This window comes from Trichechus manatus, unplaced genomic scaffold, assembly GCF_000243295.1.
Source record: "Trichechus manatus latirostris isolate Lorelei unplaced genomic scaffold, TriManLat1.0 scaffold00039, whole genome shotgun sequence".
Classification (NCBI taxonomy): domain Eukaryota; kingdom Metazoa; phylum Chordata; class Mammalia; order Sirenia; family Trichechidae; genus Trichechus; species Trichechus manatus.
In genome coordinates this window covers 16,064,764-16,079,099 of record NW_004443975.1, presented here as the reverse complement: position 1 = coordinate 16,079,099, position 14,336 = coordinate 16,064,764, and the positions used below count along the sequence as shown (strand labels likewise).

Below are 14,336 nucleotides of genomic sequence, written 5' to 3'. Positions count from 1 at the left end.
TAATGTCTAAATAATTGATAAATACATGGTAGTTGCTTCTCCAATACTAATGTATAGTGGTTTGGGGTCGAATCAGATTCTAATACATTTATTTAAATTTGACAATATGAATCAGAGACATACAATTCTAAGCTCTTCAAAACAAGTTAAAAGCAGCAATTAAATAAATTCTCATTTCTCCCATAGACATAATCTTTTCCATCAAGTTAGTAGTTGGCAGCTATAATAAATACTTTAAAATATATCTAACTAAAGAAAAGGCAATCTAGCTTATTTCTTTGGCAGCAACGAATACTCAATGCCATATATTCTTCTATCCCCAAAATACTCATTTTCTCTGGTAAATGCTACACAGATAGATCCGTGTGACCATATTAAAGAAGGCTCAAAGGAAATTTAGACAGTAAGTAATTTATTATTAAAGCAACAGATGGAAAAGGTCCTAACTGGGCTCACGGAAAGAACTTGTGTCATGCTTAAGGAAGCAGCAATATTCCCACACTTTCAAGTGAAAAAAAGAAACGGATTTTATATATTTAAACCTCTGAAACACCCTATAGCTGTAGTTTAGTTCACAGTAGAAAGTAAACATTAGTTTTCTCTCCATCTCTCAAAATGAAGAGTTGGTCAAAAAGTATTTGCACCCCCCTCAAACTCTTCTTCCTCCAGTGTTCCGACAGCATTTTCTACTTTAATAGATATTCATTTTACATTTATTCAAAAATGAGTCAAAAGAAAAAAATAGTTCAGCGGAGACCAGAATATCTAACTTTCCTGTCTTACGATCTTCCAGGGGAATGGAAAAAAGATAGCTATTATGGTTCTGACTTTTTTTTTCAACATACTTCGGCTAAGAGCACCCTTAAGACTCTGCCAGAAGTGCTGATCAATTGAAGAACAAAACAGAACTACTTTGAATGCTATGTTCACAGTCACTGAGTCCCAGACTTCATTATCCCTGGTATATACACTAGCGTGGTTTGCTTTCAAAAGTCAAAGTTCAAGCTAAAACTGTTGAAGTGCAGCCTGAGACGCCCAGAGTAATGTAAAGCAGTTGCCAGTCACAGAAAAATTAACAGACGTGTTCAACTCAACCCCATACTGAACACACAGCCAACCCCTTACTGAACACAGAGAGTGCACACTGCAAGTTTGACCAGTGCCTACCACCCACCAAGCCCTCCCCACAAGCCAAGCTGATGGTCAAAGTGCCTTGTCTATCCAATCTGGCTATGGGGGTACCAGATTAAAAGTGTGTGTTGTTTATATAATGTTGGCCCTCCTGGGTGCTTTTACAAGCTTCTCCATAGCCACTCAGATAGCCGCCCGAAGATACATCAATAGCCACTTCCGCCATGTCTCTTCTGAGGCTGTCACTTCGGTACGCATCTAGAGACGGATAGCCATTGTGCTCTGCACAGCCATTGACGTAGGCCAGGGGCAGTGGCCCGGGGGGACAGCACAGCTGCTTGGCGCAGCTCTTGGAGATGCAGGGTGAGCTGCAGAGCAAGAGCAAGTCCTTCTGCTCCAGGGAGTCCTTCATGTCCACATTTTCCAATTGGATGGTCACATTGTGGATTCCCGCATTGTGGAAGATTTCTCGAATTTTGATGCTGGCATCTTCATATCCCCTGTCCTTCTGATACTTGATGTGCAGGGTGGCAATGATCTTTCCGTTTATAAGTTCCCAGATGTGCAGCTCATGTACACTGCTAATACCGGGCACACTAGACAGCTTGCTCACTAGAACAGAGAAAAGCAAACAGAGCAAAGGTGAGTTCTATAACTGAGCAAGGAACTATGGGGGAGGTCTGGGCCCCTTCAGCTTTCTCACCAAAATGTCTGTGTAATTACTGAAAGTTGTTGTTGATGTGTACCATCAAGTCGATTCCAACTCATAGAGACCCTACAGGACAGAGCAGAACTGCCCATAGGGTTTCCTAGGCTGTAATCTTTATGAGAGCAGATGGCCAGGTTTTTTCTCCCACAGAGCAGCTGGTGGATTCTAACCATCAACCTTTGGTAGCAGCTGAGTGCTTAACCACTGCACCACCAGGGTTCCTTTTTACCAAAAGTTGCAGGTAGAAAAATAGCTGTCCCTTTATAGGCACATTTTCCCATAATCATCTTTCTCCTCTCTGAATTCTTATACCACATACGTTTAGTACATAAAAGGCAAATCAAGAATACAGGTTTAACAAAAAAACAATAATACTAACGGCCCCGGGTTGTTGAGCGTCCAATAGAATGGACACGTAATACACTGCAGGCGACAGTATAAAACAGAATACCTTTTTTAAGGGGCTAATTCGGCAATACAAATCAAAAACCTTTAAAATGTGGTCAGCACCTCTAATACCAGAACTTTATTCTAAATAAAATAACCATGGATGTTCCAAGTATTTATGTACAAGAATAGCTGGGGCAATGCAATTTGTAACAATGAAAAAAACAGGAACCATAAGGAAAAAGCTAAATCAATTGTATCATGGAATATAGTAACCGCCATTGAAGACTGAGTTGCAGAAAATACTTAAGGCTACAGGGAAATGTACATGAGACATTTTAAAGAGAGAAAGCGAATAGCTGAACTGTATATACGACTTGATCTTTTTTTTTTTTCCTTAAAAAACATCAAAGCATATGCACAAAAATATTAAGGGTTAATTTCTGGGTGGTAGAATTATCCCACAATTTCTTCCTCCATGGGCTCTTCTAGTTCCCATACCTGGTAAAATGGATATGTATTTAACAAGATGGTATTTAGTAGTGGTTATGAGCAAAGACCCTGTAGCCAGCTAGAGTCTGAATACCAGTTTAGTCATTTACTACCTACTGGCCTTGGGCAATGTACCCAGCTGCACCTCAGTTTCCTTATCTGTAAATTAGGAATGATAATAATAGTACCTCCTAAGATTACTGTAAGAATTAAAATGATGTGCTAGCTTGTGTAAGTGGCATTACAGTGTTGCTATTGTTATTATTATAAACTTTTTTAAATAATGTTTTTAAATTATTACTTTATTAAAAGGCAATCTATAATTTGACAGTTTAGAACTTATTTCCCTTTCCCAGTCTCCACTGCATACATATTGTTAAAAAAATTTTCCTAATGTATAACAGCTAAAATGAACATTTTTTACAAATTAAAAAAAGGCAGTCTAAGCCAATCTATATATCACAAATTGTTTTCTATAGATTTATCTTGTTTCCTCAACTGGGAAACAGTTCCTGGGAGGATAAAGGCAATGTGGTATCTCTATCTGCTCCTCTGTGCCTCCTCTCCCTCCCCACCGCCCCCTCTGCCTGCTACAATCACTGGGCAAACAGACTTTCAGGAAACAGAGGTTAATTATTTTAATTCTCTATAATACACTATGCAGAGTTGGCCACACCAAACTGACTGTCAGAGACAGTTAACTAACCGACACAGCCAGAGAAAAGGCCATAGGGTCTGGAACAACCAGGGGAAAAGATCATAGGAGGAGCGACAGCTGTGGGCAATGGCGTGACAGGGTGGTACCATGACCGTGGCTATTAAGTGAACACAGGGATGCAAGGCTGCAACCTTCGTAAAACAGCCACGTTGTAAACTCTGCCATCATCAGGGGAAGAGTCTAACCGGGCCACACAATGCATTATGGCCCATTTAAATATAATTTCAGGTATGTGCCATGAAATAAGGTCTTAAAACTTTCAGTCTCACAGTGGGTCTGAATTCTATTTCACATTTGCTTGCTCACTGGTGATGCCATAACAATAGCAAATATGCATAAAACAGTTTTTTTCTATAAAAAATAATTTCCATTTGGAAATGCTAAAAATAAAGTTGTGCATTCAGTTTCTAACCAACATCTGAATGGTTTCTATTTAGAAATTCTACAAAATCTCTACAAATGTTTACTCTCAAATGCTCATAACTGAAGTGAGACTTTGACCTGTTTGAGCAAAGCAAAGAAACAGATTTCATTACTAAAGGGGGGACTGAATGCTCTGAATTTAAAACCTGCTCTTTCTGTAATGTTAGGAGAGGCGTGCTGGCCTGCATGCCCATTAAAATCAATTAACTAGAAAGCATATCCGTATGATTTATGTTTTCAGAATCAGGAGAGTATAAAAATAAGTTGTTGGCAGAAATCGTCTTATTTGCAGTACAATAACCCTTTGACATAGAGGTGAATAGCCCAGGAATAGGTATTGCTCAAGCACTACATTTTCAAAAAATTTACCGTCGAGTTAGAGAGTCACGGGTTGGAACGGACCTTTGGTTCTTGCAGCTGCAAGTCATCTTACTAGGCTACAAAGTATATGAAGCCATGTTGTTTACCTCCTGGTGATCAGAAGTATTTCAGAATACATAAATCCAACATGGCTCCGAAATAATGCTGGCCCTTTGGCCTGAGTAACATGAAATCAACAGTAATTTTAGGTCACAGTCCAGCATGACTTACTCAGGTCTTCCACGTCAACTCCTTTGGGGACCATCTGTAGCAAGATGGATGCGGTCTCCTTGATGAGTGGAAAGGCGGATGACAAAATGATGATAACCATGACCACAGTGAGGCTGGGGTCAATGTAGCACTGCCAGTTACAGGGGTCGTTGCTGTTCAGGGGAAGCACATAGAATATGATGGCCGTGATCACCACAACCACGGAGCCTAGGGCATCTCCCATCACATGCAAAAGTACACCTGCCGGGAAGAAAGAAAGATGGCTAAAGCACAAATCCAAGATGGAAGCCACATGACACTCACTGACTCATATCCCATGTATGTTTAGGCCTGTTGCTCTGTTTCCTGCTTAGTTAGAACAGCAGGGTGGGTCAGAATGAAAAAATAACGGCAATTGCTTTTCAGAAGACAAAACATGAGCCCACCCTTCCAAGACACAGAGAACCTGGGAAGAAGGAGAAGGAGAGTCCAGGAAGACCCTGAGCTAGCAGACACCTGAGGGAAGAGTGACTGTCGTCTCATAGTGCCACATCGCCACCACCCACCATCCATCACAGGGCGCCAACCTGGAGAACAGAGGCTGTGCAAATGCTTTCTTTTTCTTTCAGGCAAATGTCTGTGCTACCACTTGCTTTAAACATTCTTAAGAGAAAAGGGAACTGAAATGTATCAAGAGAGTTGTTCTTTTTATTCCTTGTCTTCCCACTACCTGGATCCATTTCCCTCTTGTGCGTATGTATTTGCCTGTATCTCACTTCAAAAAAAAAACAGTTGCCAAGTCGATTCCAATTCATGCTGACCCCATGGGTGTCAGCATAGAACTGTGCTCCATAAGATTTTCAAAAGCTAATTTTTCGAAAGTAGATCTCTAAGCCTTTCTTCGAAGATGCCTCTGGGTGGACTTGAACCTTCAAGCTTTCGGTTAGCAGCCGAGTCCTCAAGAACAGCAATGTTTCCACTGAATAGCATGTCATTTGTTACAAAAAAAATGAAATTAAAATTCTATAGATCATAACAAAAATTGTGAAAGACTGTATTTAGGGAAACAGCTTCTAAAGGCATACACAATGATGTAGAAAACATGCCCAAAAAAACCAGTTGTGGTCAATTCCAACTCATGGTGACTCATCTGTCTCAGAGTAGAACCGTGTTCCATGGGGGTTTTCAAAGAAAACATGCGATCCTCAGCAAGAAGATGTGGGTGCTCAACTGTTTGTCAGACATAGACTAAAATGATATTTAGTAAATTAGGTGAAAATCTTGTTAGAAGAATTAGAAAATGTAAACACGAAGTATTTTTTACAGAAAGTAACATCGGGATCTTGCTATTTAAAGTGTGGTTTAAGATCAGCAGCATCAGCATCACCTGGCAATCTGTTGGGAATACTGAGTTTCGGGTCCCACTTCAGACCTACTGAATTGGAATCTGCATTTTAACAAGATCCCAGGTGATTCAACGCGTCAAAAAGTTTCCAAAGCACTCTGCTCTGGAAGAAAACATACATGAAGAAAGGTCTGCTTTGTCTCTCCAAGTATTAATTCTACTGAGTGAATCTGTGGGATAATAATCCAAATTACTAACAACTCACTCATGGCTAAGACAGAATGGTCTCACTTTGGAGATGCTTTAATTGGGCTAATTCCTCCCCCTGGCAACACTGCCAGCTTTCTGAGTATGTCATAATTGCCAGTCTGTAAACATACTTAATGTTAATTTGTGACAACTTTTCCCCCCAAATAATGCTGGAGTAAAAGGATCCCCACATTTTCTTTCGACTGTTTACTTGTAGTAACAGAATACTGATTCAATAAATAAATAACCCACTGCCGTCAAGTCGATTAGAGACTCATAGCGACCCTACAGGACCGATGAGAATTGCCCCATTGGGTTTCCAAGGCTTGAAGCACTTACTGATGAAAATCAAAGACCACAGCCTTCAGTATGGATTACACCTCAACATAAAACAAAAACCCTCACAACTGGGCCAATAAGCAACAGTATGATAAATGGAGAAAAGATTGAAGTTGTCAAGGATTTCATTTTACTTGGATCCACAATCAATGCCCAGGGAAACAGCAGTCAAGAAATCAAATGACGTATTACATTGGGCAAATCTGCTGCAAAAGACCTCTTTAAAGTGTTAAAAAGCAAAAGTGTCACTCTGAGGACTAAGGTGCACCTGACCCAAGCCATGGTGTTTTCAATTGCCTCACATGCATGTGAAAGCTGGACAGTGAATAAGAAAGACTGAAGAATTGATGCCTCTGAATTTGGGTGCTGGTGAGGAGTATTGACTGTGCCATAGACTGCCAGAAGAACGAGCAAATCTGTCTTGGAAGAAGTACAGCCAAAATGCTCCTTGGAAGCGAGGATAGCAAGACCTCATCTCACGTTCTTTGGACATGTTATCAGGAGGGACCAGTCCCTGGAGAAGGACATCATGCTTGGTAAAGTAGAGGGTCAGCGAAAAAGAGGAAGACCCTCAATAAGATGGATTGACACAGTGGCTGCAACAATGGGCTCAAACAGCAATGATTGTGAGGATGGTGCAGGACCGGGCAGTGTTTCGTTCTGTTGACTATGAGTCAGAACCAACTTGATGGTACCTCACAACAACAAACCACAATGAAGCAGACTGCCACATCTTTCTCTCGTGGAGCAGCTGGTAGGTTTGAACTGCCAACCTTTTGGTTAGCAGCTGAGCACCTAACCACTGTGCCACCAGAGCTCCCTATAAATAAACAATCTCATTTCCTTCTTCTGTGTCCGTCTCCCACCCCTGCAAAACTTTCCTATGAGTTGGCCCTTGCACCTTGTTCTACTGGGATTAACTGAGGATCTAAGCTTTAACTTTGTTCAGGACAGTACAAAATACTACCATAAAACTATGAAAACATTCCCTACACTGTTTGATGTCATTTTCATTACCTGAGACAGATTGTTATTTATCATATGATGGTTTTCCTGCACGTTAGCCTTATTTCCTCCATTAGACTATAAGTAACATGAAGATGAGTGTCACACCATGCATTTCCTTTGTTTATACTAAAGACATACTGGTATACCTGTTCATACTGGAGGCACATCACCACATTCAACCACCCGTTGCCATTGAGACCATTCCGACTCATGGCAAACTCATTGGGTTTTTCTTGTCTGTCATCTTCATGGAAGGAACCCGGGTGGTTCAACGGACAAGCGCTTGACTACTAACCAAAAGGTTGGCAGTTCAAATCCACTCAGCAGCTCTGTGGGAGAAAGACCTGATGATCTGTTCCCATAAAGATTACAGCCAAGAAAACCCTATGGGGCAGTTCTACTCTGTCACATGAGTTGCAATCAACTTGGTGGTACCTAACAGACAACAAAATCTTTATGGAAGGAGGCCTGGCAGTGCAACAGTCAAGTGCTAGGCTAACCAAAAGGTTGGTGGTTTAAACCCTGTGATGGGAAGTCTCAAAGAAGTCTTCTCAGGAGGTAGGCAATTTGGGCTGGACTCTGAAGAGGAGACAGACAGACTTGAACATGCAGAGCCAGGAGAAGCCATGTGAGACCTGGGGAGAGGCTGCAGACAGGGGATGTGCTTGTTAGGCAATGGGACACGGGTGGGCTAAATTTGGAATCCCAAAACCTGTTACTGTTTTTATAAGCCATGGGGCTGTTGTTGTGTGACGTCAAGTCAATTCCGACTAGCAACAAGTTTCTCATCTGTAAACTGAGGATAATAATATCTGCTTCACTTCCCTCAGAGGCTAGCTCTGAAGAGCACGTGAAACAACTTCTGAAAACCCACAGAAACGTGCACAGAACTGGAGACAATGTGGGAGGTCTGACAGGGAGACTATGATAAGGATGAGCAGGTCTTCTGCCCCCACCACACTTGCAATCCTCACAACACAATGATGCTGGTCCTCCATTACAGACATAGGGCAACTGAAACTCAAAGAGGTCAAGTTCCTTGCCCAAGGCCATCCTGTCAGCAAAAGGCAGACAGGACTCAAACCAGATCAGTCTGACTTCAGAGCCTGAGCACTTCCTGGTGCGTTAAAGGGGAGCAGAGAGGGGAGGCAGCAATGTGCTGGGGGCAGAAGTAGGCAGTGAAGTAAAGGGGATGGGAAGGAAGAAGGGAGGCAGAGAAGTGGTGGGGGGAGAGGAAGCAGTAAAGGGGTAGGGGAAGAAGGTTAGGCCGTGAAGGAGTGGGGAAGGGCAGATAAGACAGTGAAGGGTGGGGCATAGTTGAGGCAGTGAAGGGGTGAGGCGAAGGGAGAAATGTCTAGAAAAGAATGCTGGCACTGGAACACACAAGCCCTTGAGTGTCAGCAGTGTTTAGACCTTATTCTGGATGCAGTAAAATCTTCTGAGCAGACACTGATGTGATCATATCTGTGATTCAGAAAGATAAATCTGGCAGCACTTTCCAGATAACAACGATCGTCCCTCGTTAGACAACTCAATCACCGGACCAGTCACAATGCTCACAAGGTAGCTTTGCAAAGAGAAAAACCTCAGCACTTGGCCCTCACTTGCTGGTCTAAGGAGTCCCTGGGAGGTGCAAACTCCTTGGATAATTTTGCTGGCATTTCATGCAACCTTAACAACCTAGCAAACTGAGAATGCAGACTATAAGCAAGGTTCTTTTATAGGGGCATATAAATATGACTGAAGTCATGACTGGGGGGCCTGGGTGGTGTAAATAGTTAATACATTCAGCTACTAACTGAAGGGTTGGCAGTTCGAGTTCACCCAGAGGCGCCTTGGAAGAAAGGCCTGGCGATCTACTTCTGAAAAATCAGCGATTGAAAACCCTAAGGAGCACAGTTCTACTCTGACACACATGGGGTTCCCATGACTTGGAATCGACTCTATAGCCACTGGTGTTGGAAAAACAAAAAACTTCAAATAGTCATATCCAAGAAGCGGTTGGAGGATTTGAACTGCCAGCCTTTGGGTTAGCAGCCATATCACTTCACCACTGCGCCACCAGGGCTCCAGTCGTATAACAAGCACGGGCAATTTAACATAGTTGAAATTTGATAACTGTCCCAGGACTTGGAAAAACCATCGATGCTGCTAAATTTGTTCAATAACTGAGAACAGTGTGCATTAGCCCTGTGCATTTACAAGGGGCTATAAAAGGGCAATGATCCCTGCTGCACGGTGGTTAAGTGCTCAGCTGCTAACTGAAAGGTCAACAGTTCGAACCCACCAATGGCTCCGTGAGAGAAAAGACCTCGTGATCTGCTCCCGTAAAGGTTACAGCCTAGGAAACCCCGTGAGGCAGTTCCATTCTGTCCTATAGGGTCGCTATGAGGGGGAATGGACTCCACCGTGCACGACAGCAGCAACATTTTAAAAGGACAAGGGCGCTTTCTTATGGGAAAATAAAAATAAGAACGTTAGAAAATCTCATGAAAAGGGATTCATTTCCAATGATATCAGGATTACTCTTCATTTGTTTATGTTTATACTAAAGTAAAAGAGCTCACTCTCTGTCCAACACTCGTGGTAACATTTTCTAATGCACCATGTTTAATTCTACTAAAACCCACCCCTGCAAAGCTCAAGGACGAGCATTTTAAAAGGATTCTGGTTTTCACTGTATGTTTCTTAGAACACATTTTTTTTCTTCCCATTTAAATAAGAGGAGCAGTCAGTCATGAAATTAAGAGGTGCTTTTGGTTCACAGGAATCCCTCCAGATGTTTCCCTTGCTGATCTGGGGGCCAGTCCCGCTTTCCAACACAGCTGCTTAGATGGCAGAAATGTAACCACTCAGCAGACAGTGCACACCTGAGAAGCGAGCCATCTGTGCCTGGGGTCGCGAGGCGGTGTGCAATAGCGGAAAGAGGCAGAAATGTGAAGCAGGAGCCCAGGATCTCAGCCCTGCCCTGCGGCCAGCTGAGGTGACCCTGCCCTGCGGCTAGGTGAGGTGACGTGGGGAAGTCACATGACTTTATGGGCTCTGTTTCCCCATCTGTAGAGGGAAGGGGTTGGAGTCCCTTTACCCTAAGGTTTTTCATTCTGTGGTCCTGTGACATGTTTCCCTAAACCATTGTTCCAAGGCGAGGGTACAGGACCTAAGGTGAGGCAGGTGACACTTAGAACCGAAACTGGAGACGCTGTGATGTTCCTGCCAGCCACAGCATGGGTACTCGTGAGAAACAGCAGGAATGCTCTGAGCTAACCCTTACTGAGCTGCGTGGGTTTGAGCCCCAGCTCTCCCTCGCAGTTACCTGACAACGACAATAGACGGTTGTTGTCGTCAGGTGCCCTCAAGCCGATGCTGACTCATGGCGACCCCATGTGTGCAGAGTAGAACTGCACTCCACAGAGTTTTCAAGGCTGTGACCTTTCCAGTGCAGATCACCAAGTCTTACGTCTGAAGTGCGTCTAGGCGGTTAGTTATCTAGTGCTTAACCATTGTGCCACCCAGGGACCCGAACGACGATATACCCACCTGGTAAGGCGGCTGTGACTATGAAAAGACTCATTCATGACTGGTGACAGGCTCAGAGTACGCACTCCTTAATAAACGTCAGCTAATATTCCTCCTATGTGCCACTTAACATGCTTTAGCTCGTAACAACTCCATGAGGTGGGTACTGCTATTCCCATTTTAAAGATGAGGGAATTGAAGGCTTGGAAAGGTTCAACAACTTGCCCAAATTCACATAGCTCATAAGTGACAGAACCTGGATCCAAAACCAGACAGCTTGAGGCCAAATCCCAGTCTTTCAACCACTGCACTGTTGGTCTCTATTGGAAGCTAGAGGTGACTTCTGTCAGTCCCTGTGGGTGGACGACAGGGCTGGGCCAGGCACTGCGAGGCACTCTTCCACCCCAGAGCGCCAATAACTGTGGACTACAATCAGCAAGATCATACAAGTCTACCTTACATTATGCTTCCCAGTCACAATCACAATATCTACTGGGACCTGCTCTTCATTCTTCTTTGCTTCTTTTCAACTACCTGTTCTCCTTGTCCATTCGGTAGCATATCAGTTAAGTTAAGACAGTTAACAGAAAGTCCTCTGAAAAGTTAAAGTGTTATGATGATGAAGTCCACCTTAAGAACCTACAATATTTATTTTTTCAACCAAGCCTAAACCAGAAAGATAAATTAAAGGATGATGATTTTTCACTACAAATTCTCTCTTTCCAAAAAATTCACTACCAAGCTCTTTAAAATAAAACATAAAAACAGTTTCTGTTGAGTCAACTCTGACTCCTGGCCACCCCGTGTGTGTCAGAGTAGAACTGTGCTCCACAAGGTCTTCAATGGCTGATTTTTCGGAAGTAGATCGCCAGGCCTTTCTTCCAGGAGCCTCTGGGTGGACTCAAACCACCAATATTTCAGTTAGCTGCAAGCATGTCAACCGTCTGCGCCCCCCAGGGATTCCACCAAGTTCTTTGGAAGAGCTTGTTGCCCTGTTGCATTTAAATTTGTTGTAAATAATTTATTTAGAACTTTTTAGAAGCTCACGTGTTATAGTTGCTGTTATCCAATTTTCCCTATAAGTCCATTCTGGGAATCGCTTGTAAGACAGATGTGTGACTCTCAAAACTGAAAGTGTCTCCTGTATTATTAATTATTTCTTTATATGTTTATTTCCATCAAAGTACCACGAAAGATTTCCCCAAATCATCTGACAGTGAAGAGTTTCTTAATCTTTGCTGAAATTCCCAAAGTCATTCTGGATCATTCTGAAGCACAGTCGGTGCCCAAGAAGCTGGAAAGGAGAGATGTCTAATGTCTGGTGAGAAAGGCATCTCTGATCTCCCCTGGCCGACCTTTACCCAGTGAGTACAGGTGGGGAAGGAATGCTAGTGATGTGGGGCCGGGAGGTGGAGGCTCCAGTGGGGCAGCAGACTCCTTAGAGCAGCGACTTCTGGCAGAAATAACTGAGGCGGTGAGGGTCATTCAGCGGTGTCATTTAGGGCAGAACTTGAGCTGGTGACCCACCAAATCTCTTCCTATCTTAATCAAAATCGCATTCAATGAAGAGTTATTGCTTAAGGGGCACTGAGTTTCTGTAGGAGGAGATGAAAACCTTTGGAAATGGACAGTGGTGATGGTTGCTCAACATGTGAATGGAATTAACGTCACTGAATTGTCCACTTAAAAATGGTTAAAATGGCAAACTTTTGTTATATATATTTACCACAATAAAATAAATTACTAAAAAAAAATTGTGTTCAATTAAAATAAGCTTCATTTTGTGTTAGGGATAGCCAGGCCTGGGCAAAAACAAGTAAAGTGTAACGTGCCATCGCTGTTGAACCCTGGTGCAGGCAGCATTAGCACAGGGCTAAGTGGAGCCAGGATAAATCATTAGCAACTACTTTCTCACCCAGAATCGATCCAGTGATTAGACAAGAGACTAGGGTCATAGTCTAGGCTTGTAATCGACCTTTCAAACATACCACTGCCTTATGAAAAGTCAAACAAAAAACACAGCACAGCCCACAGGTACCACGGAAAAGGATTTCAAACTGGCCCAAAGTCATCCTACCTCTGATATTCAGAGCTTCAGATTTTTTCTCCTTTTCCATCATTTCCTCAGGCTCAGTCTGGGTGTTCAGGGAATCACCTGCATTCAAAGAAGAAACCTCGTGTTGTGTATGAGTTCTACAAACAAAAAGAACCAATGAACTCAAAAACAAGTTTCGTTATTTTTAATCCTACTAGCTAATCAGAGACCCTACCCCTCCCCACACACAGCCCAGGACAGGGCATTTTGGCCCTGAAATAAGCCTTGTGGTCCCCCTTTGAACTTTATTCACACTTCGTTCCAAGTTAAAACAAAAAAGGGGCAAGTGGGAGCTTCCACCCCAAAACCCTTAACTCCCAAGGGGGTAGCGGGGTGAGCAAAGAAGGGAGAGCAAAGACGGAGGGAGAAAAGCTAAATTTAGAAAGCAATTAAAGCGGGCGGGGCGGAGTGCTACCTGTTGCTCAGCAGAAATGACTAATCCAAGGAAACCAGTAATCTCTACAGAGAATGCGGAGGCTGGGGGAAGGGGCAAAGGGGCCTGGGAGTCCAGGAGAAACAAAGAAATCGTGGGGAATATTAGACTTAGCAGAAGAGAGGGGAAGCGGCCTGCAAAGCAAGGCAGTTAAAAACAGCTGACTGGGAGAAAAGAAAGGCGTGGAGTGGGGAGGACCGGGCGGGCGGAAGAGGGACGGGCCAAGCGGTTCAGAGGATGCAACCGAGAGGCACCTGCTACGTTTGAGAACACGGTCGCCCCCGTCTCCTCCTTCCTTTCGGCCGGGGCCACCCGGAGGGTCGCGCCGGGGGCTGTCGGGGTGGCGGCCTGGCGCCGGCTCTCCGCGCCCTGGGGTCCCCCGAAAGCGCCGCGCGCGTCGCCCTCGGCCGGTGGCTGCTGCTGGCGGCGGCGGCGGCGGCGGCCCCGGCCACAGCAGGCGAACCAGGCGGCGCAGTCCTGGAAGATGAGCAGCCCCACCACGTTGACCGCCAGCCCCAGGGCGCCCACGATGAGCACCAGCTCCGGGTCATCGATGCGCTCCGGCCGGGCCAGGCGCAGTATGGCCTCCACGAAGATGGTGAAGCAGAGCGCCGTGAGGAAGACGGCGTTGCTCAGCGCGCCCACCGCCTCGGCGCGGGCGTAGCCGTAGGTGGCCTGGGAGCCCCGGGTGGAGCGTCGGGCGATGTAGCCGGTGCCCAGCCCCACGCACAGCGAGATCAGGTCCGAGAGCATGTTGAAGGAGTCGGAGAGCAGCGCGATGGAGTTGCCCAGGTAGCCCGAGACCAGCTCTGCCACGAAGAAGGCGACGGTGAGCACCAGCATGAAGATCAGCCGGCACGTCTTGCCCGAGTAGCGGCCCATGTCCGCCCCCCCGTTCGGCGGCCCCGGCGCGGCCCGCCC

General features: G+C 44.7%; 1 protein-coding gene across 1 annotated transcript; it reads right to left on the bottom strand.

Annotated features, from left to right (window-relative positions):
- Window positions 1-1,246: 1,246 nt before the first annotated feature.
- On the bottom strand, window positions 1,247-14,297 carry SLC30A10 (solute carrier family 30 member 10). The gene is made up of 4 exons (XM_004375928.1): window positions 13,670-14,297; window positions 12,965-13,042; window positions 4,452-4,691; window positions 1,247-1,743 (listed from the first exon to the last, which is right to left on the bottom strand). Exons 1-4 carry the CDS (start codon window positions 14,295-14,297, stop codon window positions 1,247-1,249), a joined length of 1,443 nt encoding a protein of 480 aa, XP_004375985.1.
- Between the last annotated feature and the right edge of the window lie 39 nt (window positions 14,298-14,336).